We start from the raw sequence: 26,957 nt of genomic DNA, 5'->3' as shown, positions 1-26,957 counted from the left end.
AAATTTATCTTTTGATAAACAGTATAAAAAGACAGCCAATGGAGCAAATAGGTTATTAAATGATTTAATGATGGTAAGATTATTTTCTAAGGCTAAAATAAAGAATATTTAAGTTCACTTCCGTTTGTTTAACTCCATTATCATGAACTCAATTGGTTATGCAGTCCCAATTTGGAGTCTTAGTCACTGGAAAAAATTGGATATAATTCAGAACAAGTTTATACGCAGAATTTTCTTTTTGGAATATAATATACCAGGCAGTGCGATTAGATTAGAGCTGAGCAGATACAAATTAAGCGCAACTTTAATAAAGAGATATACGAATTTTTTATTTAAATTAAGAAACGTAGGTAATTTATCAACGATATTGTTATATCAATTATACCGGAAATCACTGGTGAAAGAGCATGGTAGGAATTGGGTGACACAATTATCAAAAATATTGATCCATTTCGGTTATTCTATAAAAATATTCCTGGATTTACCTGAGATAAGTGATCAACATTATCACCAATTAGAGAAATTTCTAAAACATTTTGTATTATCACAGGACATTGAATATTTACATAATAGATTTAAATCTGATTGGTTTAATATAATTCTGGAGTATCCATTTAATAACAATTATATGTTAACAAATCTGGCTTTTAATGCAAAAATATTTTTTGTGCAACTCAGACTAAATAAAGAATTGATACTAATTAATAACAAAATTATCGAATTTTCTAAGATTATGTGTCCAATATGTCAAAAAATAATTTCAAAATTTCATATGTTTTGTGACTGTAAAGATGCAAAAGAGTTAGCAGTCTTGAACTACAATTTTTACTAAAATGTACTAATGGCAACGTATATAGTAATCAATAGAGCCTCAATAGATATAATTTATGGGCTATATAAATATGCTCAGAAATTCATGTTGACGTAAAATTATAATAACCAAAAAATAATACGAGAACTAAAATATATGTACACGTGTAAAGTGTAATATATGAATATATTCATTTTGGTACAAATTGTCTTGTTTCAAGTATATGTACTGTACCTAGTTGTAATATAGTTTATTAGATTATGTGATAAAGATTTAGGTTAAATTGGGTTGATGATGATGTATAATTTAATGATAGAAAAATTGATTGTTATTAAAATACATCCTTTGTAACAGGCTAATAGCCTTAATACAAATAAACTGATTGATTGATTGAATGTTAACTCTATATAACTCGATCGATAATGTATATAAATGTAATAAAAATTTACTGTTTAATTATTAAAATGATACTTTTCTTTCTATTAAGAACACGGGAGTAACGGGAGCAGAAAGAGTGATGATGATGATGTACACGAAGTTAGAAATATGAAATATTGGGCTAATAAAAGTAAGTTTAATAATTAATTAATTAATTAAAAAATCGAATTTATTAATTAATAATATTTATATTTTAATAGTTACACATGTTTTTAAACGAGCAAGACATTCTAAGAAGCGAAGAAAAACTAGTATTGGGTCTTTTGCCTCTTCTTTCGGTAAGTAAACTCCCTTTTTTATTTTTAGATTTATCCTTTTAACATTTTTGTTTCGTGGATAGAATTTTTAACCATATAAAAAAAAAGGAATCTCGAGATTTTAAGGGATGTAGCAGAATTTTAAAGAGTTAACAAGAGATAAACAAACTTCTTAAAGTGTTTTAAAAGTCGAGGATAGATAATAACTTAAACAAATATTGAAAGAAAACCATTTTTATCGGTTAGATAACATACTTTATAAGTAAAACGACAAAAAAAAAATTACAAAAAAAAGATGAAGCAGCAGAAAAATTACATAATAGATATCATTCTTTGTTAGACTATAAGCTAAAATTTCATTGAAGGTGTAAGTGAAGCTTTGCATTTAGAATAGCCATTCATTAAGCCACAGCTGTGACAAGAAAGTTAAAGGAGGGACAACAATAGTATTTATGGAAAAGAGCTTTAAACTTCTCTATCTTTCGCTTCTTTGTCAATTGTATTGGAGAATATTGAAGGCATTCTATGAAAAGATCATTTAAAACCACCTGTAGTTGATTAGAAGTAATAAAAGCATTAGTTGTATTGAGAGCATTCTTCTCCAGGGGGTTATTTGCGTTGCTGTCTTAGAAAATAATGGTGTAACTTTCTTCCATCTTTTCTTCTTTTTTTTCCTTCAAAGAAAAGCGGTTCAGATAGCTTTTTTGAAAGAATAATAATGCTCATTTTTTGTTTCAGAATCTATTTATATTTAAAATATCTAAAAATAGTGCTAATCGTCGGAGAAAAGTTTGTAAAGTCGTGTCTAATCAACCCGATCTATTGAAACACTTGAAACTGCTGACTTTAAAACAGTTCTTTAATTTAACTTGGTTTAAAGTCTTGAGGGATGCCAAAAAATTCATCTGACAAATCTTTTTATTTTTTGAAAAAGAAACTGTCAATAAATTTCTTTTCTTTCTAAACGCAAGTTGGATAAAGGATATGCCTATAGATTTTCTACTTTTCTTTTAAGAAAATATAAGAATCTAGCGTGTCAGTTTCTATAGCCTTTAGATAAAGAAGATTCCTTAAAATCAGTCAGAAAAATCTCCTATACGTCAAAGTAATAAAAAAAAAAATACATTGTTATAGTTAAAAGTGCCTTAAAATTCGAAACATTACACGAATATTTCGTAAAAAAACCTTTAACAAACCATGATTAACTTTTCATTTGGCATTAAATTCCAACGAGACTATTTAAAAAGGAAGACGACAATAATGAAGTGCATCTGATAAATTAGGTAAATTGAAATATCACACGAGAGAGTTTCCATGCTGTACAAAATTACAAATTATTCTTGTACTCTTTGCATCTGATTTAAATGTTATAATCGTTAAGTATAGCCATTCTTAGATTTGTTTCTGTAACAGTATTTACTAACGAATGTAGGCTAAATACTTTATATATCTGAAGAGGAAATGAATTAGTTCCGTCGGAAATACTTTATTCCGTTGTATTATCATTTAAACAAGTAACATTTCTTACGTTAATAGTTAGAAAATCTTATTATTTATGTATTTTTTTAATGGTAATAAGTTAAAAAATATATAGAGCGATAATAAAATAATTTAGTCAACGTATTGTACATTTAATTAAGTGTTTCCTAGTAAAAAAAGTACTATTGTAGGAAGCGAATGGCGCCAAAATAACTGGTGACCAAGATGATTCATTGGTCTTGCCATTTATTGAGAAAGAAAATGTAACAAATGACTTATGTAAAGCAGTAAAAAAAGATAAGAGTGAGAAATTGCTCGAATATCCGTTTGAATTTATATAAAAAAAAAAGGCACGTGTGATGCTCCATAACGATGTCGTGTAGCCTATATTACACCAAAACAAATAATTCTTCGAGTTTCTGCCTAGAATAAAATTCTTATTCTTCTCAGTATAGAAATAAGGTTTGAATGCTTCCGTAATTATATCCTATATCTATAATTATAAGGCCTAATATCTATTGCCCGTAAAATTAAGGCTTACGAAATGAATCCGTAATTTAATCATTTATGGCAACAGAGTTACGTAAATTAAATGAACTAGACGTGATGGTTTTAGTGTTGTTTACACGATTAAATATTAATAATATACCTTTAAAACGTAGGAAAATGTAAGGTATCGCTAAAAGCTAACTCACATCTGGCCACATGCCAAATATTAATAGGGTACAAAGCTAGTAAAAATTGTCATTTACGAACATTTTATTTAGTAAAAAAAAAAACATTATTGCACATTATATTTTACATTTAAGCTCAGTCAAATAATGGCATTTCTAGCCAATTTTCTAAAAATAACAACGGGAAAGTATCTTTAGTTCAGCAGTTTTATTTTTAATAAGCCACGATCTTTGAAAGAGAAACTTTGAAATTATATTTTCGATTCGATAATTTTCATATATTATAAGTAAATTTAAAATATTGCTAAAAGCCAATACCGTACATCAGAGGAAAGAATTTCTCTATAGTGTAGACACTTTGTCAAAGGAATATCGTGATGGATGAGTGAAAGAATTTGCCGAGTCTCTATATTTGAGTCACTTACGCTGCAATTGTCATCGCCATTTGACACATGCCAATAAGTTGGGATAAAATTGTCATCCAATAACTTGTCATCCAAGTTCATAAATTATAAAATGTTGATACATTATTTGTCGACTGATATTTCTTCGATCCGAAATTCTATGGCATTGATTTTATACCCGGGAATCGATTTATATGTATATATGTATGCGGAATGGAATTTTATATTTGAAGGAAACATCTGTGAATATATTTCGACTTCAATTTTCTATATATAAAAAAAAATTATGGATATAACACTTTATTCTTGGAAGAGTTTAAAAGTGCGAGAGATAAAATTGTTTTCTGGTTTACTTGTTGAATCGAAAATATGCGTGATTTTTTTAAATATAATTTTTTAAAATATTATACTTGATATAAAATTATAATAATTAAATTAAATTAAAATAATTATTAATTAAGTGTAAGGAAAGACGGGTCAAATTGGCGAATGGAACAAGATTTTTTAAGTTAATCTAGAGATAAGTGGAAACACTTGTCTGGTGTAAAACGTGAGGTTGTATCAACAGGTCCAGCTTGACAATGAATGGTTGATTTATTATACGTACAATACTTTAGTTGTTATGCTTAAAAATTTGATTTCCAATCAGTAAAATATTTTTCATGTGTCTGGAAAGCTTTCCATAAGTACTCTATTTTGTATAGTAGCGAAATAATTTTTTCAGCGTTAGATCAGGCATTTCTTTGCAATCGTTTTCATGCAGAATTTGTCTAACTGATAGGTTAACTCTGCAATAACTAAATCATTTCATTATTGAACACGCTGACTGACGAATCATCAACATACCTTAACAAGGGATTTATAAGCTAATTAAGACAGACATATTTACATATTTTAAAAGCTAATATTGCAGATCCACTCGAGGTTGAGTGGATTCAGTGTTGTAAAGACAAGTGTTGATAGCACGAGTTACGAAGATACAGGAAAATTCATTCGCGATTTACCCCAGTTGGTCAAATATTCTGTTTGTTTGTATTTCGCTTCTTTTGTTTTAATTTTATTATTTAAAATAGAATCAGAGGGGCATTGTTCCAAATGTAAAAATAATTTGTATTTGTCTGTATTTTAAATCATACGTCAACTTGCCCCGATGTGTTCGTCATTCTGCCTCCCAATAGGGTAAGAATGGCGAAACAAGTAGTATTTTTTAAAAGTAAAAATTCTTATTCGAGTTTTATGGCATTTAATGTTGGTCAGCTCGATCAAGTAAGCAAACAGTTAAGGTATACAGAGTAACAAAGTATAGGTAAGTGTTTCTACAATGTGAATACGCTAAGATTAAAAATTTAAATATATTAGTCCTATATAAGAAAATAAGACAAATAAATGAAAATTAAACTTTTTACGATATTTATAACATTTTTGAATTCGACAAATCTGCATTTGTTGGGATTTGGTCACTTCATATAATAGCTTTAAACAGTTGACAACGAAGCATAAATGAAATACAATGTAACGAAATATGTACGGAACATCATCTGAAAGAGTTTTAAAAATTGAAAAACTACATAAATTCAATTATAAAGTATAATAATTCGTTATTGTTAATGGGTTAAAGCAATGCCAAGGGGGGTAATTCTCGTAATTTCAAAAGGGTAATTCTAAGATTTGCTATGGGAAATTGGCTCTTATTTAAGTGCGAAATAAACTTGGTAGTATAATAATTTATATTTAAATCAACTGCAATTGAATAATTACTCGAATATTTAAAACTGTAATCATGTTAAATTCATTTCCTTAAAACTTTCTAAACCAAATGAATTAAATCGTAAATTGTGTGTTGAATTTAAAAATATTCTGAACATTTTTAAACAACCGAGAAATTTAATAAAAAATATATATTTTCAAACAGATAAATTTTACCTTTTTATATTTTTATTAATAAAATATCATTAATGAAGTAATGAATTAAAAAGTGCAATTAAAAATCATCGCAAATCTTTTTGAACTGTCATCTAAAATAACTTCTGTTTTACTTTAATTGAAATATGATTGTTCTAATACAGTATTTAGAAATGTGTATTAAGAAAGCGCTTATCTAAATATGTCTAGATTAGATATTAGTCTGTAATAAAACATGAAGGAAAGTTAATATATTACAAATTGTTGTTACATTCATAACTTGCTCTTTTCTCACGTAGATTCTGCTACTCCAGTGCAAAATGTTGAAAATTTTCGCTTTCCGTGTTTGGGTATGTCCATTAATTACGTCCGCAGTTTACTTGAAATTATTACTCTCTCCTCTTGTTCCAGTTTGTCCAAATTTCCTAAACCTCTCCCCTCTTTTCGTCCAACAAAACTCGATCCCCCTTTAAACCTTTATCATTTTATGAATGATAGATACCATAAAAAGAAACGAAACAAACAAGACATTTTGAAATAAATATAATAAAATGCATAAACTGTATAAAGTTTAATGAAACAAACGAACGTCCACTGAAGCTCAACCCTTCACCTCCCTCCCTTCCAGCCCTTTTTGTAGTGTGAACCAATTTCACTAATCGAATAAAAATCATCTTCAGATTCTTCATTCATTTTCATTCCACAAGATCAATCCATAAGAACAATCATCTTATGGTATGAAATATAAGAACAACTTTGATTGTTTAGATTGGTGCCAGTTTGTAGGATTGTAGTCCCTGAGCTAACTTAGCTGTAAGTGTCCTAATATTATTGAAATAGCTACGAAAATAATTAATATTTTAATTTGAAAATGATATAATTTACCAATTATATCATTATTAAGGCTGTAATGGAACAAAATAAAAGATTTCTTTTATATTTTATAAGATAAACGATTTTATCCGTTCCGAATAAAAGCCTTTACTGTAAATTTGATAGATTTTTTTTAAGAGTTACTTTTATTGTTAATTTGTTCCACTCGACTCAGTTTAAGTTGAATCCGGAAAGATAAAATCGAAACCCTTCGAAATGGAAATCGAATCCAAGTCTTTGTAGTTTGAGACAATCTCCAGATATTCTGAAAAGATATTGTACTTTTAGAAAGGAGAATTCTTTTAAAATTGATTTTTATCTTAAATTTATTATGTGTCATTATGAATTATTCCAATTTAATTGGAATAATTCATAATGACACATAATAAATTTAATCTATAACAATGTAGATTATTCCGTTTTATATGAATTCCATGTTGTACGAGTCACTTAGATTTTACAAATACGTGTACCGGGCTGTGAACGGCTCATGTATTTGTAAAATCTAAGTGACTCGTACAACATGGAATTCATATAAAACGGAATAATCTACAGTGTTATAGGGGTCTACTGTATTACAAGGAAAGAAATTGTGGCTGTGGCTGAAATTTTTAATCATGTTTTTAATTTATTTAATTTAAAATATATGCTCTCCATCTCAAATTAGTAGTGTCTTGCTTCTGTACATCATAGTTTTCTCGATAATAATAGAGTCATAATGGTTATCTATATAATTCCATTGTGGGAGAATTTTTTGATTTGAAAACACGTAACTTCCGGTCTAGACAGGAAGTTCGTATATAGTATACTCGGGCCTCCTTCCCCTAAGCTTTCCATATCTGGTCTCGACTTTCATCTACCTAATACCGTTCTCGAGATTAAGGAAGGACAGACAAACAAACAGACGGTATAATTTTTTTTTCCAAATTGCAGCCAAATTAATATATCATCAAAAGTTGTGTTTATTTCATTAAAAATTACAATAATTCGAAGTTTTATCGTAAACGAGAAGCGTATAGGTGAATTGCATTTTCGGAATTTTTTTCAGAATAAAATATTGGGCTGTTCCAATAAAATTTCGTCTTTTCAACAAACATTTCGATAGAATTATGGAGGAAAAAGTATCATTACGTAAAATTTACATGGTATAAAAGCGCATCTAATCAAAAATTGATTTTCCTTCGGTGAGTAATTTTCTATGGAACGATTTTTATTACATATTTTTTCAATAATGATTTTCTAGATATGAAAAGTTGTTTCTAATGTTCTACTTTCGGATCGTTTTTACAATGTAATCATTGCTTCTCTGATCTTCTTCAAGATTGTAAATCTATTGTTTGCTGATGGCCAGCGAGGAAATTATTGTAATAATCTTTCCACATAATGTACAAAAATATTTTACGATCTTAACAACGTCACAACACATTTTATTTATTATCTACTAAAGGACGGTGCCCGGAAGAAAATAAGTAAAAAATTTGTAAGAAGTTTCGAAAATTTATTAAAAAAAATTAAATATTTACATTATCATCTATCAAAATTATATAAAAGTTAACACTTAATTTGCATTATAATAGGTCCGAAATGACTTTTTTTCCCTACAACCTGTTTCTCTGTGTGTCTTTCTAGAAACCAAAATCTACTTTAGGCTGAACGTTTAATGTTATTAACTTAAAATATCTTTAAATTTTAAAATAAATTAGCTAATATATGCTAATTATTTTATATATTTATAACAAAATTCAATATATTTTGATTATTAAATTGAAACTTTTCTCAATTAGTTATTGGGATGCAATTTGAAAAAAAATTGTAAACCTATGACGTCTGTACGTCTGTCTGTTCTACCTTAATCTCGTGAATGAAGTGAGATAAATAAAAATCGAGACCAGATATGGAAAGCTTCGAAACAGGAAGCCCTAATTAACTCTATATAAATTCCTAATTTAGACCAGAAGTAGCATTATTTCTGCAATCTGTAAGGAGTTAGATGACGTTGATAACCGGAAAAGTATAATGTACAGGAGCAAAACACTATTAAAAAATTGAGAACATTGTAACGAAAAATTACAGCACGTCATCGTGAAGATGTCATAATAAATTATTGCACGTATTGTAAAACTATTATTTATTATAAAAATTATTATGGCAATTAATATTAATAACTATAAAATTTATAAGTGATAAACATTAAAAAAATAACGAATAATTTGCTTCTCACAATACTTATCAGAGAACGAACATGTAATTCCAAGAAAAATATTTTATTCATCCGATCGAAGAGCTTAAAAAATTCAATGTATATATATATTTTTTTTCCATTCTGTCTCCTTCATTGTCCTTACATAAAAGTAAATCTTAACTTGATTTTTTTTCCCCTGGAGTCGACACTTTCAAAAGTTTAAGATTATTATTTTTCGATGAACAACAAAAAGAAATAAAATAATAATAATAAGTCAAATGAACAATTAAACTTTCTCGGAATAGGGAGCCATTTTACTACTAATGAAAGTAATCATTTGGGAACACTTTTTTATTATTCTTTTTTAGCTTTTTTTTTTTTTTAAAGAAAAAGAGGATAAGACAAATTGCATCCGGGGAAATGCGGTTTGTCGATGTGTGAACACTCCAGGAAAGTTTCCTTTTGTGTATCGATGAGAACAATACGTTCTATTGATAAAAATCTTTGTTTCTTTTTTTTATTTATGAGACTCATTTAAGCTATACAAATAGATATTTCTTTCAGTCGATCGAATCCTGAAAATTCTTCGAAGTTTAGGTCTTTACTCGAGTAAAATATCCGAAAAAAAAAAAGTGCTACACTTTACTGAATTTTCTCCATAAAGGTTCCAAGAATAAACCTTTTTTATTATTCATGCCGAATTTTTTTTTTCGTTTTTAGTAGATTTCCGGATTGATTAAAATAATTTATAAAGAAATATTTGTTTTATAGATTTTTAGAAATTTATAATTTAATTTAAAAATGAATATATATATTTTTTTCACTGTCATTTTCTATAAAATGTCATTCTTATTCATTTATTAAATTTTTGATATAATTACGTTTATATCGTTTATCATTACGATTATATAACACGAATTATTACTCTTTATATCATAAACAAATTTAATCAAATTATGTACATGTATTATAATGTTCGGTTGTCATTTACAATTGTAATTATATTTGTTATTACCCTAATTATGTTTATGTATAATTTCAAAGATGTTCTGATTGGTTTTATAACGTCGTTCGACATCTTAAATAAAGTTTTATGTACTTCTGAATGCTTAAACATTAAACTTAAAACCATTTTCTTAAGGAAAAAAAGAAAGGATTATGAGAAAAATTAAAAATTAAAACGTAACTATTCCTTGATTTATTATATGAATATTTACTGAACAGTTTAATGGTTTTTAATCGGAAAAATTTCTTTATAATGTCAGCTGTTAAGACTTAATGATGACATCAATCATGGATTTTGAATTGGAACTTTTTTTTTTTCATTCTTTCTTCTTTACAAATTAAGCAATCAGCTTTGGGTTTAATAGAATAAGCAAACGATTCTAAAAATGAAAATTTTTGATTAATATAATCTACGGTTTATATAAATATTAAAAGATTAAAAATGATTCAAACTTAAGTAGTGAATATGCTCTATAAATGTCCATAGAATATTTACAGTACACTGTACAGAATGCCTATAAATGCCTGCAAAATATTTATATTATACAGAATGCCTATAAATGCCTGCAGAATATTTATATTATACAGAATGCCTATAAATGCTTGCAGAATATTTACACTGTACAGAACACCTATAAATGCCTTCAGAATATTTATATTATCCTATAAATGCCTGCAGAATAATTACACTGTACAGAATGGCTATAGAATATTTACACTGTACAGAACACCTATAAATGCCTGCAGAATATTTACACTGTACAGAACACCTATAAATGCCTGCAGAATATTTATATTATACAGAATGCCTATAAATGCCTGCAGAATAATTACACTGTACAGAATGCCTGACTTATCAAAACAAACTAATATGCAGGAAATTCGTAGAATGGTATGTGAAGATAAAATCTTTTACTTGCTAGACAATAAATAGTTTTATTTGAATATAAGCTGTAGAATTTTAAAGAGATATTTTAATTTTTTTTCCTTTTAAAAGCCTACTTTATATTTATTAATTCGAGTTAAAATTAATTAAAATTATTCTTTTAATTAATTGCATAAGTTACTTTCTAAATTTAATGTCGGGAATGACTAAGATGTAGTCTTCAACTAATGAAGTAGATACATTACGAAGGTAAATTTTGTGAAGATTTATACAGGAACAATCAATATAATGTATGTTGTATTAATGCAGGGACTATATAGGTTGTCTAGTGTTAAAATTTATATAAATGTAAACACATAAAGCTTAGAAGTTTAACAGACTTAAACAATATTCAATTAATATTTCCTATATAATTTTTATCTTTAAAAAAAAGGATCACATTTACATAAATTTCTATTAGAATTAAATTAATTAATTAAATTTAATTAAAATAAAATTTAAACCAATTCTAATTAATACAATACTTTTAAACGCACTTTTTTTTTAATTAAAAATGTCATTTGATACTCACAAATAATTGCTATTGCAAGCGAAAAATAGTTTTATTTTAAATAATTACTTTCAAAATAATTGAAACTAAGAAAATTCTGAAGCAAAAAAGGTAAATAAATTTCCCAAATCATATAATTTCTTTATAATTAATAACATAAATATTTATAATTAAATAAAAATTTCATTTGCTTATAAAAAGACGAAGAATTTAATTCCTAATTTAACAAGTTTCTCAAATTTTATAAGAAGTCTTTCGGAAATTTCAAGAGCGCATTTAGTAAAAATATCCTTTTAAATTAAGTTTATTATTATTAAAATGTATTAAATACAATATTTTAATTAAGAAATTGTTTAATTTAATTAATAAAAATATAACAGAATTATATAAGTTTAAGAAGAAAGAGAGTTGATATTAATTTTACCTATCCAGTTATGAATTTGGGGTTTTAGACGCCCTAAAGTTAGTAGGATTTGGCACCTCTTCGACCCCTTCGTCTCAGATTCATAGGGCAGTCGAGAGGGGTAACTGAAGGAGTAAACTTAGGGCATTTTAATGGTTCCTACCTTTATAAATTAATGTTATTTCTACTGACAAAAAGTAACATTTTAAAGATTGAATTTTATTAATAAAGAGACATTCTATGTATTTTATTTGTCCCCAAAAATGGCTCCAATAAGGGATAAAAGGGGCCTACTCTCTTTCATCCCCATACATGCTCTCGATGACCCCAATACACCATAAACCCCCCAAAAAAACTATTTATATATTCTCTTTTTCTCGAGAAATTGTCNAGCAATCTGTTGAGAGTGATTTTAAAATACTGTAGAGCCATAAATCTTTACCATAAATCCCAAGTAGTAACATTTGATTTTAGTAGTCAAAGTTGTATTTCTTTGCTTATTTATCCAGTTTTCTTTGATATAAAATAATTTATCATGATAATCTCTGAACAGTTTAAACAATTGATTTTATTCTTGTCCAGTTTTATCGTAAAGACACATTTATCTCTCTGTTGTTTTTTTACTTCATATATATTACAAATTATTATTATTTTCTATTATAATGTCTAACGGAAATTTTCTAAAATTTCTTTCTTTCTTTCTATATTAATGATATCAATGTTATGTAATGGAATAAGTTGACTCTTTACCTATGATTCTTCGACGAAATAAATGTTATTTTGTGGAGTGATTTATAGTAAATATTTATATATGCAGATTCTTAACTGTAAACACAAACATATATATATTTATTTTTTTCATTAAAGGAACTGGAATATAAACATAAATATTTTAATAATTCGTGGCGAGTCCGTTTGATGAATGATGTTTGTACGCAACCTTTTTATCGTGATGATAGAAGTTGCTACGGTAACCGCGAAAATGCAGTAAGGGGAATCATTTTAATGCATTGATGTACACCTGGTCGAGATTTAATGCATCTATCTGATTAGTATGCTCTTCTTTTAACTAAAAAAAAAAAAAAATACATTATAATTACAATTACTAACTTTGTGTTACCCAAAACTTATTTCTATGGTTACGCGCTATGCAAACTGCTTTAGGAACAAGGTTCTGCTTACTGTCACACGTATCTGCTTTACATCCAAACTGACATAACTGTTAAACGGACAGCAGTAGGCTATATTAAAAACTTATAATCAACAGATGTATTTTAATATATCTCAAAGTGAAATCCCCTTTGGAATTTCTGTATTTTAATAGGTTTTTTTTTTATAGCAGGTTGACTTAAAAAAAATTAAAAATTTTATTAAATATTTTGATGTAAAAATAAATAAAATTAACGTAAAAAAATCTTTTAATCTGATTTCTAGTCATTAAATATTTATTATGTTTTTACATGTAAACATTGTCTCGTATATGTTAATATTTGAAGTATTTCTATGGTAAAATGTTTAACATAATCTATATTATTAATATTAAAAATGTAAAATCTATATACATCAATTTTCTATTTATTTTTTATATATATTAAATAATTTCTATTAGTAGAAAATTTCGTTAATTTTAAAAAATAAACGAGCTATTATACAAAATGAAATATTAAATTTCTTCGTTTTACATTATTTCGAATTTACTTATTAATATAAATATGACGATAGAGATTTTTAAAATTAAGAATCTTGACAAATTCATTAGTTTCTATCTAAACTGAGAATTTAGTTAAAATATAATTATACAATTCATTAACCGTGTAAATCGACGGTAGATGTAAGTAATGCGTTATAAATGTGTACCTTTAACATTGGTTATACCGATACACATTAGAGAATTACACGAATTCGTGTTGGTATAGAGCATAAGTAATTCCGCCTCTTGTTTGTTCGACATATTTCTGGACACATGACTCGTAAATATCTCCATAATGAAGCATTATACAGCTATTTAGTGGGTGTTTAGCCCACCTCTGAAACCGCCTTTCCTGTTTATTACACAATTCTCTATACAAATCAAAGTCTCTAAGCGTAACAAAAGCATTTCTGTCTATACGTTTTATTAAAATACGCGTAAATATTCGTCGCCAAAATTTTAATTATAAGTTTTAAATGATTTACATTAAACATTTTATATTTTTACATTTTATTTATTATTTTATAACTACTTTTATTATTCAGGAATAATAATTTAAATGCAGAATTCATAAATAGCTTTTGTAATAAAATATCTACAATGTTTTCTTTCAAATATAATATAAATATTTTCTTTTATAATCTCCATTAAAAATGAATGTTTGAAATTCTTATAGAGAAATCAATAATCAGAGAAATTTATTTATAGTTACACATAGCGCCATCTTTTAACAGGAAATAATATTAATAAAACATTAATATATATATATAATTTTTATGGCTGTTAAATAATAAATGGTTTTTTGTACATCCACTGCTCGTTTAAACTCAACGGTTTGTACAATATCCGCTATTAGTCTAGATTCGACCAATCCTGTCGCGACACGAGTCGGCGATGACGTTTTACCNAGTAATTTAAAAATTAATTAAAATTCTTATTTATAATATTAAAAAATTTTTAAACTGAAAATAAGGAATAAAAATTTATAAACGACACTAAAATTAGCTATTAATTATAACTTAAAAATACTTTAATATATTATGGTCTATAAAATAATTATATATAAATTATTTATTTATTAAAGTAATATTACATTCTAATTACAATATAATTATAATTTTTATAAATAAATTCTATGCATTAATATCAAATTTGTATTTTAATCAAGAAAGTATCAAATTTATTATCAATTTATCTCATTAATTTTAAATTTTGCGTTTTCATCTTGTTTATGATTTTGTAATATTAATTTTATAATTTTGAACAAGTTAGAATTTATCAATTTCTATTAGAAACTTGTTTTTATTAGTGTAGGGCTGAGATATTTATTAATAAATCTTGTTCTACGAAATCCTCAATGATTCCACACGAAATTTTGAATATGCCACTATAAAAATATCGAAAAAAAATTTCTAAACTGCATCTTATATAACTATAAGTAGCTTTTCTGCTTAAAAAATGAAAGCGGCATTGAAGTCTTTTTTTTACAAGCTCTTTATTGTTTAGAATTCCAAAACAATTCTCAGCTATGAAGATCTGAAAATGTTAAAAGTTTGAAGATCACTCAGGGCTGGAGATCTGAAATAGATTTGTGGTCCTGAACTATAACATATAACAAATCCTCCTCATTCACCAAATAATGATACATGTAAAAAATGTGAGGTCAAATTCTATAGACTCATAACACTAGGCTTGAAGCTACAGTTTATTTAGCTTACGTGAAATTCGGTCTCGAGATCACTGGCCTAGTAGAGTGATTCTGAAAGTACCACAAATGGTTCAAGTGCCGATCTATATATTTTTCTAAATTGCAATATAGTATGGTATTTATCTAGAGAAAAAGGATGATTTATGCACTGTTTACCTTTAACGTAAGGTTACTGAAATGACAATGTTGTTGTTGTTTAAGTTATGGCAACGCAACTCTTGGGCGATCTGCCTAGGGAGATGTCTTCCAGGAGGTCTTTTTAAGGAAAACTGGCCCCTATTTAGGAGTTATAGACATGGAGAAAACCCGGAAAACTCCACGTGGCTAGCTCGTTCGAGAGAGGCACTGGCCTACGACCGAACTCCCAGTGTTAAGGCACAAGGACCGTTTGTCATTTCAGGCCCACCAGTTGGCCTGAAATGACAAACTATTTTGACATGCATTTAAGTTGATTTTTACATGGTAGAAGGAAAGTGAACGAAGGCGTAGGCGATAATGACTCATTTGTGATTCGATTTAAGCGATCACTAATCACTTACATCAAGAGAATCATTGATTTAATGAACTAAATTCATTTCAGTTAATCCTCTTTCATATACATTTATTTCCATTGTTTTCATTTTTAAATTATAATTTTTACTTTATAAAAAAGAAAATTTCTATTAAATGAAAGAAAAATATCGAAGAATTCAAGAAAAAATTTTGCTCTCATAAATTACTTAATTTTATTCATTAATTATTAATTTAATACAGTTCAAAATAATTTAAATAAATAAAATAAAAAATAAATAATTTTAAATACTTTAAAACTAAATAAATTTGAAATTTTAAAGTAAAACTTTATATTTGTTATGTTTAAATAAATCAACAATCGATTCGCAGTATTTGTTAAACAAAAAAAAATCTTCCGAATGAAAGGTATTCTTGTTATCACTCTTCACTGAATTCTCCATAGATTTTGGTTGTGTAAAGTGAACAATACAGTACAAGAACCCTTTGTTATGTTAATGAAGAAGCTTATTATTTGGTAAGAAATAAATACAATGAAATATAAAAGTCGAACACGATTGATAAGCCATGCTTTACTTTGTTCTCCGAAACTTTATTCATATCTTACAGGAAATTTTATCATGTATATTTTTAATTAAAATAAAAACTATTAATGATATTAATCATAACATACTTTAAAAGTTTAGAAATTATAAAATTAATAAATAATACAGTATTTTTTAAGTGGCGGTTAGTTACAATTATACTCACTAGATGGCAGGATATAACAGGTGATTTGAATTTTTTTTATATACAGTATATATTATAAGTTCAATTTTTTTTAATATTTAATTCTTATATAAATATATTATAATAATTATCCATAAAATGTTTAGATTTATTATAAAAATTTCATTATATAGAACTTATCATTATAGCTTTTTTATATTAATAAAAAACTTCACGCTTTTTACGGATTTATTAAATAAATATTATTAAATAGATTAGAAAAATACTATAAAATTTACATAAAAATTCGACAGTTTATAAAAGTTTTATTTTATTAAATACTTATAAATTATAATATTCTTATCGCTAGATGGCACCTTTCACGTTTAGAAAAAGTTTATATAACCAGAAAATATGAGAAATTATGCTAAGAGCAGCATTTTTCCGAATCTTTAATTAAATCTCCTCAATCATCAAGAATTCGCATTCGTTCTTCTGGAATTTCGAATAATCAGTCGAGCAAAATCGTGGAAGATTCAATCATTCGTCAATATCATAAAGAAAATTGATTTATTTATTTCAATTTAAGCGTAAATCTCGTATATTCGAAAATCCACGCAAGAAGTCAATTACTCGCAATATTTAAAAAGACAGTAAGAACTAGAAAAAGCATTTTTTGCAATACTTCAAAATAATAATTAATAAATGAATTTTATTTATAGAAATATCTGTATTTAGTAGCATAACTAGAACAGGGTATTAAGGGGTATAAACATTTATTCACCTCTGAACCACTGTGGATGTTCCTCTCAGCTAGTGGTCATTTGCATATCCAAATCATTCTCCTACATTTATTTATTTACAAATGTAATTCATGTTTACGCTACTGTCAGCATTATTAAAAAAATAATAATAATAATAATACTTATAGGACTGTAAACAATTGTATATTAACAAAATTAATTTTATAAATCGTTAATGTTATGAAACAAATTGTTAATGTACAATAAAGTACAGTACAATCTTTAATTTTATTAAAATAACGCGTAACAATGGTATAATTGAGGCTAAATAAAGATTCATTCCATGTATAAAATACAGTATATTATAAGCTAGAATTCAGAAGTTTTGATAGATTAGCTTGTAATTTTGTTCTCATCCTCTTCAATTTGTTTAGTATTGTTAAAATTTAGGTCTAAAACGATTCATATTCATAGAATAGACTTAATTCTATAACGTAGTTGAATGCATGATGATTTATAGATTACATCTAGAATTCACTGATAGATAGTATTTCTTGATAAGCCATTATCTAATGATAAAGAAAGTATAGAGAAAAATCGATATGCAATACAAATAACTGGGTTTTGTGTTAGGACCATTTGGTAAATGGATATGTGCAAAAAATAATAAGCTACTGTACATAATAATAAAAGATGAGAATAAAAGTGCATTTCTTTTATAAGTGTTGAAGCCATTTTATTGATTAAATATCTATTAATAACTGGAAAAAGTACGAGAGGATTTTTATTTTACTGTTTGTTTAATAGATTATTAGGTGTTGACGAAAATCTAAATTGAGAATGACAGGTTAGAATTGCCTTGCAACTTCTGATTAAAGAACTTTCGAATGAAGATGCATAATTTCATTTAATGATTTTTTTTTAATTATATTTCTCTTTTAAATGTATCGAATAAATTGCTAATTTTTCTTGCAAGGAATTAACATTAAAATGAAGTTAAGATGTTAATGTGTTACATGATGAATCTACAGTAGTAATATTTACATCTTTTTATTTTGGTTAAAATGGTTTTTTGATGATGAAATAATAGATTTTAATTTTGAAGGTAAATGCTAACATGTTTGTAAAAATTACGTATAAAGAAATATGTTTTGACAGTTTTAAAATATTCGAGTTTTTATTTTATAAAAGGATTGAGATATTTTATTAAAAATAAATCAAAATAATAAAAGAAAAATTGAATGATGCGATAGATAAAATTTAAATTTGTACTTATTACGTACTAAAGAAAAGGTGTTGAAATCGAATGAAACTTTATTAGTGTGAACGTTATGACGATGGGAATAAATGTGTACGCTATTTTCTGTGGATCAACTGTGGCAATTTAAATTAACCTTTAGTATCTTGTAGAATTTCTTCTTAACTGTATACAAGCAACAATATGGTCAGGCATGGAGACATACAGGCATCGTATGCTATCTTACCACGGTTGTACTGTAACTGCCATTTTACCTTCGTCACCATCGTAGATGGCCGAAGATAGCGTACCATTTGGTCCCCGTAAATGTTCAATGGATGACAAATCAGGAGACCGAGCAGGCCAAGAAAGTTAGCAACGTGACAGAGATTTCTGGCAAATCTGTGTGCGGCCAAACATTACATACTATAAAATGATTGTAGTTCAGGCACAGAATTTCCTGAACGTATCGCTGTTCCATCAATGTCTCTCACATCACAAATAGGAGTGACGACTGTCATACCAGATAGCTCTCATACTAACATACCAGCTGTGAGGACAGTTTCCCGATGGTCTATCTTGGGTATCTAGAGCCTGCTTCTGTTTATGTGTGTCCTCATATATCTCCTGCCCCCATCATGGATGGATCTGTGGGGATCCACGGGGCTTAAATCCTCCCCATCGGCACACACAGACGAAACTAAAATATATTTGTTCGAACTTCATAACGTTGATTTATGATGGCAAGTATGATTTATCGGATCTTCTACAATACAATCGTATTGCACATGTTAATAAACGTACTTATATCTTAACTTTTGTATTAGTCTTCATTTCTTCTGGATCACAGTCAAGCCGAATTGCAATCAATTCGGCGAAACGGCCATCCCGCTTTCCTCAGCCCGATGATAAGATCTTTGTTAAATTTCGTCAGCTGTGCCTGCGTGGTGCAGGTATGTTTGGCGTTCGAAAACCACCAAACAACAGGTTCATAGAAAATTCTGAAGATAAATTTCTCTGCCAACTTTTTAATAGTATACTGGGGTACGCACTCTGATAGGATGGTAGCCTACCACTCTGGGGGATCCGGGATCGAAACCGGACGGGTCGAAAAACCCCAGGGCCCTTAGTCTCGAATTTTTCGTGTTGTACTCGAACTGACGTCATCGAACTCACTCGTGTTACTATGACTCACATAATCGGTAGTCTCGAGTTAGACCCTTCGAGTGAACTCGAAAGGCGAGCGGAAGTAGGTCATATTCACTTGTTTACGTTTGTCGATAAGCATGATGGGATTATTTACAATGCATCTGGGTTTGCGACTATAATGATTCGACCAATCAACTTAACTGTAACAAGTTGTAAACAAATCAACGCGAATTAGTTTACACGTGCTACAGTTAAAAGTTGTCTTGTGGCAATATAGTACGCAGAAACAAAATGAAAACCTCGAATGTTTTATTTTAAAAAATAAGCGAAGAACAAAAAGAAATATTAGTAACATATATAGAAAATAATAAGAAAATGAACAGCGGAAAATTCGACAACGAATTTACAAGAAAAAGACAATTCGCTTTGTGGAGAGAATTACTTGAAAAATTAATTGCGTGTGTTGAACCTAAAAAATCCGTTATGTAATGGAAAATGTATTTAAACTTAATCCTTTCTTCATATAGTTTTCTTCCTTGATCTATTTCTTAAATTGTTTTGTCTATTAAGATTATTTATTAATCAGAACTTAACACTTCTGATTAATAAATAATCTTAATGTAGTGTCTATGCTTTTAATAATCTATACATATAATTTACTATCATTTTAATACTCTTTTTCGATGAATTAGATACTTCTTTTTATTTTTAGAAAAATTTGCTGTATACATTTATCAATTATGAATTAAAGTTTTTTTTATTAGTATTGACTTGACACGAAAAGAAATGTCATCTACTCGTGGTCGAAAAATTCGTTGCCTTCTCAAACAACGTCTTTCGGCTCTTTCTAACTCTTCGATAGCGATAAGAATTGCGTATCCGTCAGCCATTTTTACTTTCGTGTAGCGATCTCACATGCTCGACTCAACGTGAGTAGCAACTCGCATGGTGAGATGGGAAAGCACGTGAGTTAGAACTCGAGACTACCAATTTGACGTCAGTGTGTGAGATAGTACCACGTGACACCTTCAACACGTTGGGAGTTGTAACACGAAAAACTCGAGACTAAGGCCCTGGATACTTCCAATTTTTGGGGGTAATCCGTCCAGTATGTCGGGCTTTGTTCCTCAACACCCGGCCACCCCATGGGGGCCTGATTTAACCCATAATAGACTTTTTATTGCTAAGAAAATGGATCTTTTCTTAGCAATAAAAAAATTGTAACTTATCTGAGTGAGCTTTTTTGTTAATGAGCGTACTTAAAGTACAATGACGATAATATATTATTTATTTTAATTTAAAAGCGTATTAATATTTATTAAGATATAAAATAAAACTTGAAATCTGTAAAACATCATCCAAGAAGTTAAACCTAACATTTTAATAATAATAATTTTTAAAAATCTGAATTTAGTTTTAAGATATATTATGAAATATTTTTCTTAAATTATTATCTTCTTAAAGTCTTATAAATTTCATATTAATATTAATCGCCATTTAATGGAGAATTAAATGAATTTTTATTTTATATCTATTTGTCTTTTAACATTTTCAAAATTCGAAAGGAAAGAAACGCAATAAGTCTTGTAAATATTGAATTTAATTCCTTTTTTTTTAAATATTATCGTAAGTAAAATCCGATAGTTATTAAACAGAAACGAAACTAACTTGGAGAATTTTTAATGTCTTTTGCATTTTTGTGGAGTTGCTAATAATGGGGTTGTGTTCCGTCGACGGATTAAAGCTAAATGTCAAAATGGATTGGTTAATGGCAATCTCTAGTGGCACAAAACAGAATTTATATGCTAAGAAGATTAAATCTTATTCCTTTTGTAAAAATCGAATATTTCGAAAATATCGAAACGTATTCAATTACATACATTTTTATTCTCACGAAAATGATGAAAGGAACTACGAAATTTTAATTACAAAAATCGATTTTATTATTTTTATAAATTATATCTTAATGATTAAGTATAAACGATTCAATTTAAGAAATTATATTACAATTAAAATTGAAAAAATAAAAAAAAAACACATAGAATTACCATAGACGATTCGTAGAACTTTGCATGGATGGTTCATTATGGAGTTCGTATAAATTTGTTATAACATTTATTAATTTTGCTTTTTAAATTATTTAAATATTAAAATGTCGACGAAAGATTTTTTTAGTTCGAATTTACGTATTTAAAAATAAAATAAAATAATGTTTGTAGTGATTTTATTTTCAGTAAATTCATAGATCTTTAGCTATTAGTAATTCGTGTTTTTCCATAAAATATATAAGATTATTGATTCTATGAATGGTGGATGATTCCTTACTTAATTACATAAATTCACTGATGAAATTTTATTTAAAGAATGAGTTGGAGATTTCTAAATAAACGTAATAAATCATAATTAACTTATATTAATTAGATGCATTTCATTTCATTTAGTCCTGTCCGTAATTTTTTATTACAATTAATTAGTTGAAAAATGAAAAATAGATTTATGTAGAAGTTATATTTATCTCTTACATCAGAAGGCAATTTATTAAATATAAACTTTGACTTCGTTTTTCTATAACAGAATATGTCAAATCATTATTTATTATTAATTTTTTTCGCATCTTTATTAGAAGAATCTTAATTAAAATTAGCTTTACATTATTTTAACATCAACAATCTAACAATTCCTGTTTGTATTATTTAACTATTGTCTCTCTGTTATTAAAAAAGTTATTATTATTTTTTTTTAGTTTTTCGATAACAAATTTTATTATTAAAAACTATAAAAATATTACAGAATTATGATGCGATAATTTATTTATTTACTAATATAAAAATCTAGTCAAGAAAAGGAAAAGTTTTTCCCATTTATTTTTATATTTAAGCTGATCAAGGACTTATCTTTGAATCAAATTGGTTTAACAGATTTATTTTTCTCAGATTTAGGAAATCGCATAGAAATGCTGAGTTATCAGAATTCAGAAAATCTTCAAGATTACAAATATCTTGAATATTGATTGAGCTCTACCATGTAATGTACAGTACAGTACAGTACTTTCGTCATGGTAATGTCCTCCAATATCTGATAATAGATTCGAAATATTTTATTACTGCAATTCTTTTCTTTTTCATTGATTTTGCTCTAGAATCAAACAACTCTTAAGTAAATATTTTATTGCAAGTTCATTATTATCCGATTAAGTATCTTATTAATTTTAATTTCTTACGTTGTGAAAATTATCCTCTGCTTTTATCTGTCGAGGCTTAATCGTTAATACTTTTATAGTAAATGCTTCGGTAACAGAATTAAGGTTATAAGGTTGAAGAATAAATGACGTGTAAGACAAGTCGTTAGGATCACCAACAGGAAGGAGGAGGAACGGAAATGTTCCTTTGTTCGTTTCCTTCTCATCTATCTGCTTTCGATTCTCTCTGAAGAAGTTGTGAACTGCAAAAATAAAATCTTAAATTTAAGTTTATTATATATACATTACGATTTAAATAATATATATGAAACTGAATGGTTGTAAAATTGAAGAAAAAAGGAATAACATTTAGACATTTGCTTCAGGAAAACATACAGTGCATTTAATATATATTTTCCTGGTAAACGAACACGACAAATATCTATAATCTATAGTAAATATATTACAATTTGTATCTAGAATATAATATGCTATGATTACTTTATAATTAAACTAATAAATCAATGTACGATGGTTAAACTTCATCAATCATTAGCAATCTGTTGAGAGTGATTTTAAAATACTGTAGAGCCATAAATCTTTACCATAAATCCCAAGTAGTAACATTTGATTTTAGTAGTCAAAGTTGTATTTCTTTGCTTATTTATCCAGTTTTCTTTGATATAAAATAATTTATCATGATAATCTCTGAACAGTTTAAACAATTGATTTTATTCTTGTCCAGTTTTATCGTAAAGACACATTTATCTCTCTGTTGTTTTTTTACTTCATATATATTACAAATTATTATTATTTTCTATTATAATGTCTAACGGAAATTTTCTAAAATTTCTTTCTTTCTTTCTATATTAATGATATCAATGTTATGTAATGGAATAAGTTGACTCTTTACCTATGATTCTTCGACGAAATAAATGTTATTTTGTGGAGTAACATTTCTTTATACAAGGGAAACATGTAATTACATAATTAAGATAGCAAATGGAGGCAGTTTGCCATTAATTGGACGAATATAAGAGCAGAAATAAAATATTAAATAAATGTCATCTACTCTTGTCTTTTTATGCAATTAAACGATTTCGAAAGACAAATTCATATTGTAAAGAATTTCTTATTGTCGAGATTTCTATTTATTCTAAAAATAATTATTCGAAAGAAAATGAAATTTGGTATTTTAAAGAAAAAAAAAAAAAATTCGATATTTTACAAACTCTCTATTTTTTATTATCATTTTCCCCCCTATTTTTTTTTTACAAAAAATCCAACAGATGGTGCCGAGATAAAATTATAATCAAAGTTTTAATCATAATTCTGCGAGGAGTCAAATTTACTTAATTTTTCTAAGTAAAATATTTGCATTTATTTATTCAAATAAAAATTTAGAAGGATGAGTTTATAAATATTTTATAAACTAGGAGCATTTATTTATTTATTTTCTTTTTCAATTTTCTTTCGTTCTTTAAAAATAAAATAAAAAATAAATAATGTTTTTACTACATTATAAATGCAATTTTGTCATCTCGAACAGATTTAAACGGATAAGCTTATGATGTAAATATAAAGATGTTGATAAATGTAAAATAATAAATTTTAAACAAAAGTAGGAGCATCGACAAAGTTTTAAATTTGGCTATCTTTCATCTGTTTTCGAGTGAAAGAACCAGTGAGATAGAAGTAGTGACAGATGGGACAGCATCTTTTGCAGAGAACAAAGGTTAGTGGGATGGAAGAGGCAGTTTCCATGACAACCAGCAATTTCTCTTTCATTGCGTCTCGATTTTGTAAGGTCAAAAGCAATTCAAAAATAAAAGAATTTCAAGAATTTAAAACAAAGACGTATTTTTATATAGAAAGCCGTTAGGATGATTGAATTTCAAATCCGAACAAAAGTTGTTTAAATATTTATTTTAGTAAATATAATACAAACAAAGATATCGAAGTCAACTGACAGAATCGAGGAAGTGACGTATGTTTAGTTGATACAAGAAGTATCTCTCAAATAGGAGGGAATATCTTCGTTATCTATATAGATTTAAATTGAATAAACATAAGATGAATACTTGTTATAAATGCTGTTTAAATTTTAGAATTAAAATAATTTAAGTCTATTTATTTAACATCTTTTTCTTCTACATCTTTTACCTGTCATAACTTATAATTGAAGATTTCGGTTATGTTTTTGCTTGATAAAAGGCTAAATAGTATTTAAAAAGTTATAACATACGATGAATATTATCATAAGTTGAAGGATAAGTTCTGAATATATCATACAATTCGAATTACATAGTAATGAATACTTTAATTAAAAAGACATTTATTGCATTATTTGCTGTAAAACATGTAACAAAATATAATAAATTTTAGTGCATGAGATAAACAAATTAAAAGCATAATTTAATCATTTAATGATTTACCAATTGAACTGAACTTACATTAATCATATATTAACTTAGCATGTTTAAATTATGATGCATTAACAGTGTTATTTAATATTTATATCAAATACAACACAACTTAAACGACTAGAGCTTATATTATATAATATTTTAAAATATCTTTAATCTTTTATTAACTTTTATAGTATTTTTCAATGCGTAAAATTGAAATTGGAAATTTCATTTGTCATAGCGATTCTAGCTTTTTTTTAATAATCAAAATAGTAATTTTTTTATAATTAATATAGTTTAATTAAAAAATTATAATAAATCGAATAATTTTAAACGAAATTAACAGCATTAAAATGTTTAAAGAGGCGAAATAATTCAAATATATAGGGTTATATATGATGATATCAAGTTGTAATGCATTCATAAATCCCAATAAAATATAGCAAAAGGATAGATTTTTCTTCATAAAAACTTTATTTATAGTTTCTTGCTTTGATAATGTAATGTTTTAGATCATATTGTATTAAATATTTCTTTTGTTATATATATTTTTTAATATTTTATCATTGACAATAAAACAATGCTATTATCTAGATACACTAATGACTTGTATATTATGTAATTAAATATATAAGTCGGAAATAAATATTGTACCATATCATCAAGGAAGAATGAAATTTGATGAGTGTAACGTAGGGAAAAAGATATCGATATATAAAAACTGATATGTTAGAACTTTACTAAAACCGAACGAAAATTATGACTGCACTCTCGATGATAAACCACTGATGGCTTTTTCAAATCAGAAAGTCAACTTCTATCGAATTTTTATTATATTTGGGATTCAATATCGAAGCGATTTATAAAAGTAAAATCTAATGGAAGGAAAATTGTCAAAGTATATACATTATTATTTATTTATTTACTAATATAAAAATCTAGTCAAGAAAAGGANTTTCTTTTATTAAATTTTATTTTAATATAATTTAAAATTATTTTAAGAATTTGTGATTAAGTTTGTGATTAAGCATTTGTGATTAAGTTCCTCAATTTGAATTATTTTTGAATTGCCATGTCTATCAAATAAAATTGAATTAAATTACCTGTATTATCATAAAAAAGACATTTCGTATACTTTTTTATAATTCAAAACTTCGTAAAAATTTTATTAAAATGAATTGTTACTTCTTGAAATTTAATCAATATTCGGTTTTTAAAAGAACTTTTTATCTTTTTGATAGTTTATAATAAATTGTAACCTTTTAAAATTTTACATACTTTTTTGACACTTTAAAATAAATAATTTGTAACAACCTTACGTGGCAGTGGCAATTATTTAATCTTGTATTATTCTATAAATCTTTATATGAAAAAGATTATAAAATTTACATAATGTTAATTCTTATATAACAAAGTTCTATAAGCTTTATTTGGGTTTTATATCAACGAGTAGAATGATGAAATTTGGGATTCGCGAATGATTTCAATTAGAAATTCACTTTCCCAAGAAATATGAACGTATTAATGTAAGAAATTTTACATATTTTTGATGTTAACTCCTGTCCAAAACCGACGATTTCGTGTGAAATTAAATGATACGTTCCATTTTGAGATGGACATAAGTTTCATTCGTTTTATTCTAATCCCATGATTGATGCTTTACAGTTAAATTCAATAACATCAGACGATTTAAACTTCCAGTTTAAACACGTGATAAAACCTATAAAATCTGTTTAGAGGCGAACGAAACGATAAAATTCAC

At 26.7% G+C, this 26,957-nt stretch overlaps 1 protein-coding gene across 2 annotated transcripts in view; it reads left to right on the top strand.

The window, feature by feature from the left end:
• Positions 1 to 26,957, top strand: part of LOC111625742 (Kv channel-interacting protein 1-like) — a 120,600-nt gene that overhangs the window by 53,003 nt on the left and 40,640 nt on the right. For both annotated transcript variants that reach the window (XM_023368962.1, XM_023368961.1), the window contains 2 exons: positions 1,299 to 1,379; positions 1,450 to 1,527. In XM_023368962.1, coding sequence (XP_023224730.1) covers positions 1,299 to 1,379; positions 1,450 to 1,527 — 159 coding nt within the window. The remainder of the gene's footprint in view (positions 1 to 1,298; positions 1,380 to 1,449; positions 1,528 to 26,957) is intronic.

Source organism: Centruroides sculpturatus, unplaced genomic scaffold (assembly GCF_000671375.1).
Source record: "Centruroides sculpturatus isolate CEXI.00-Female unplaced genomic scaffold, Cexi_2.0 scaffold502, whole genome shotgun sequence".
Lineage (NCBI taxonomy): Eukaryota > Metazoa > Arthropoda > Arachnida > Scorpiones > Buthidae > Centruroides > Centruroides sculpturatus.
Note: the sequence above shows the minus strand (reverse complement) of the source record. Positions and strands in the feature narration are given on the sequence as shown.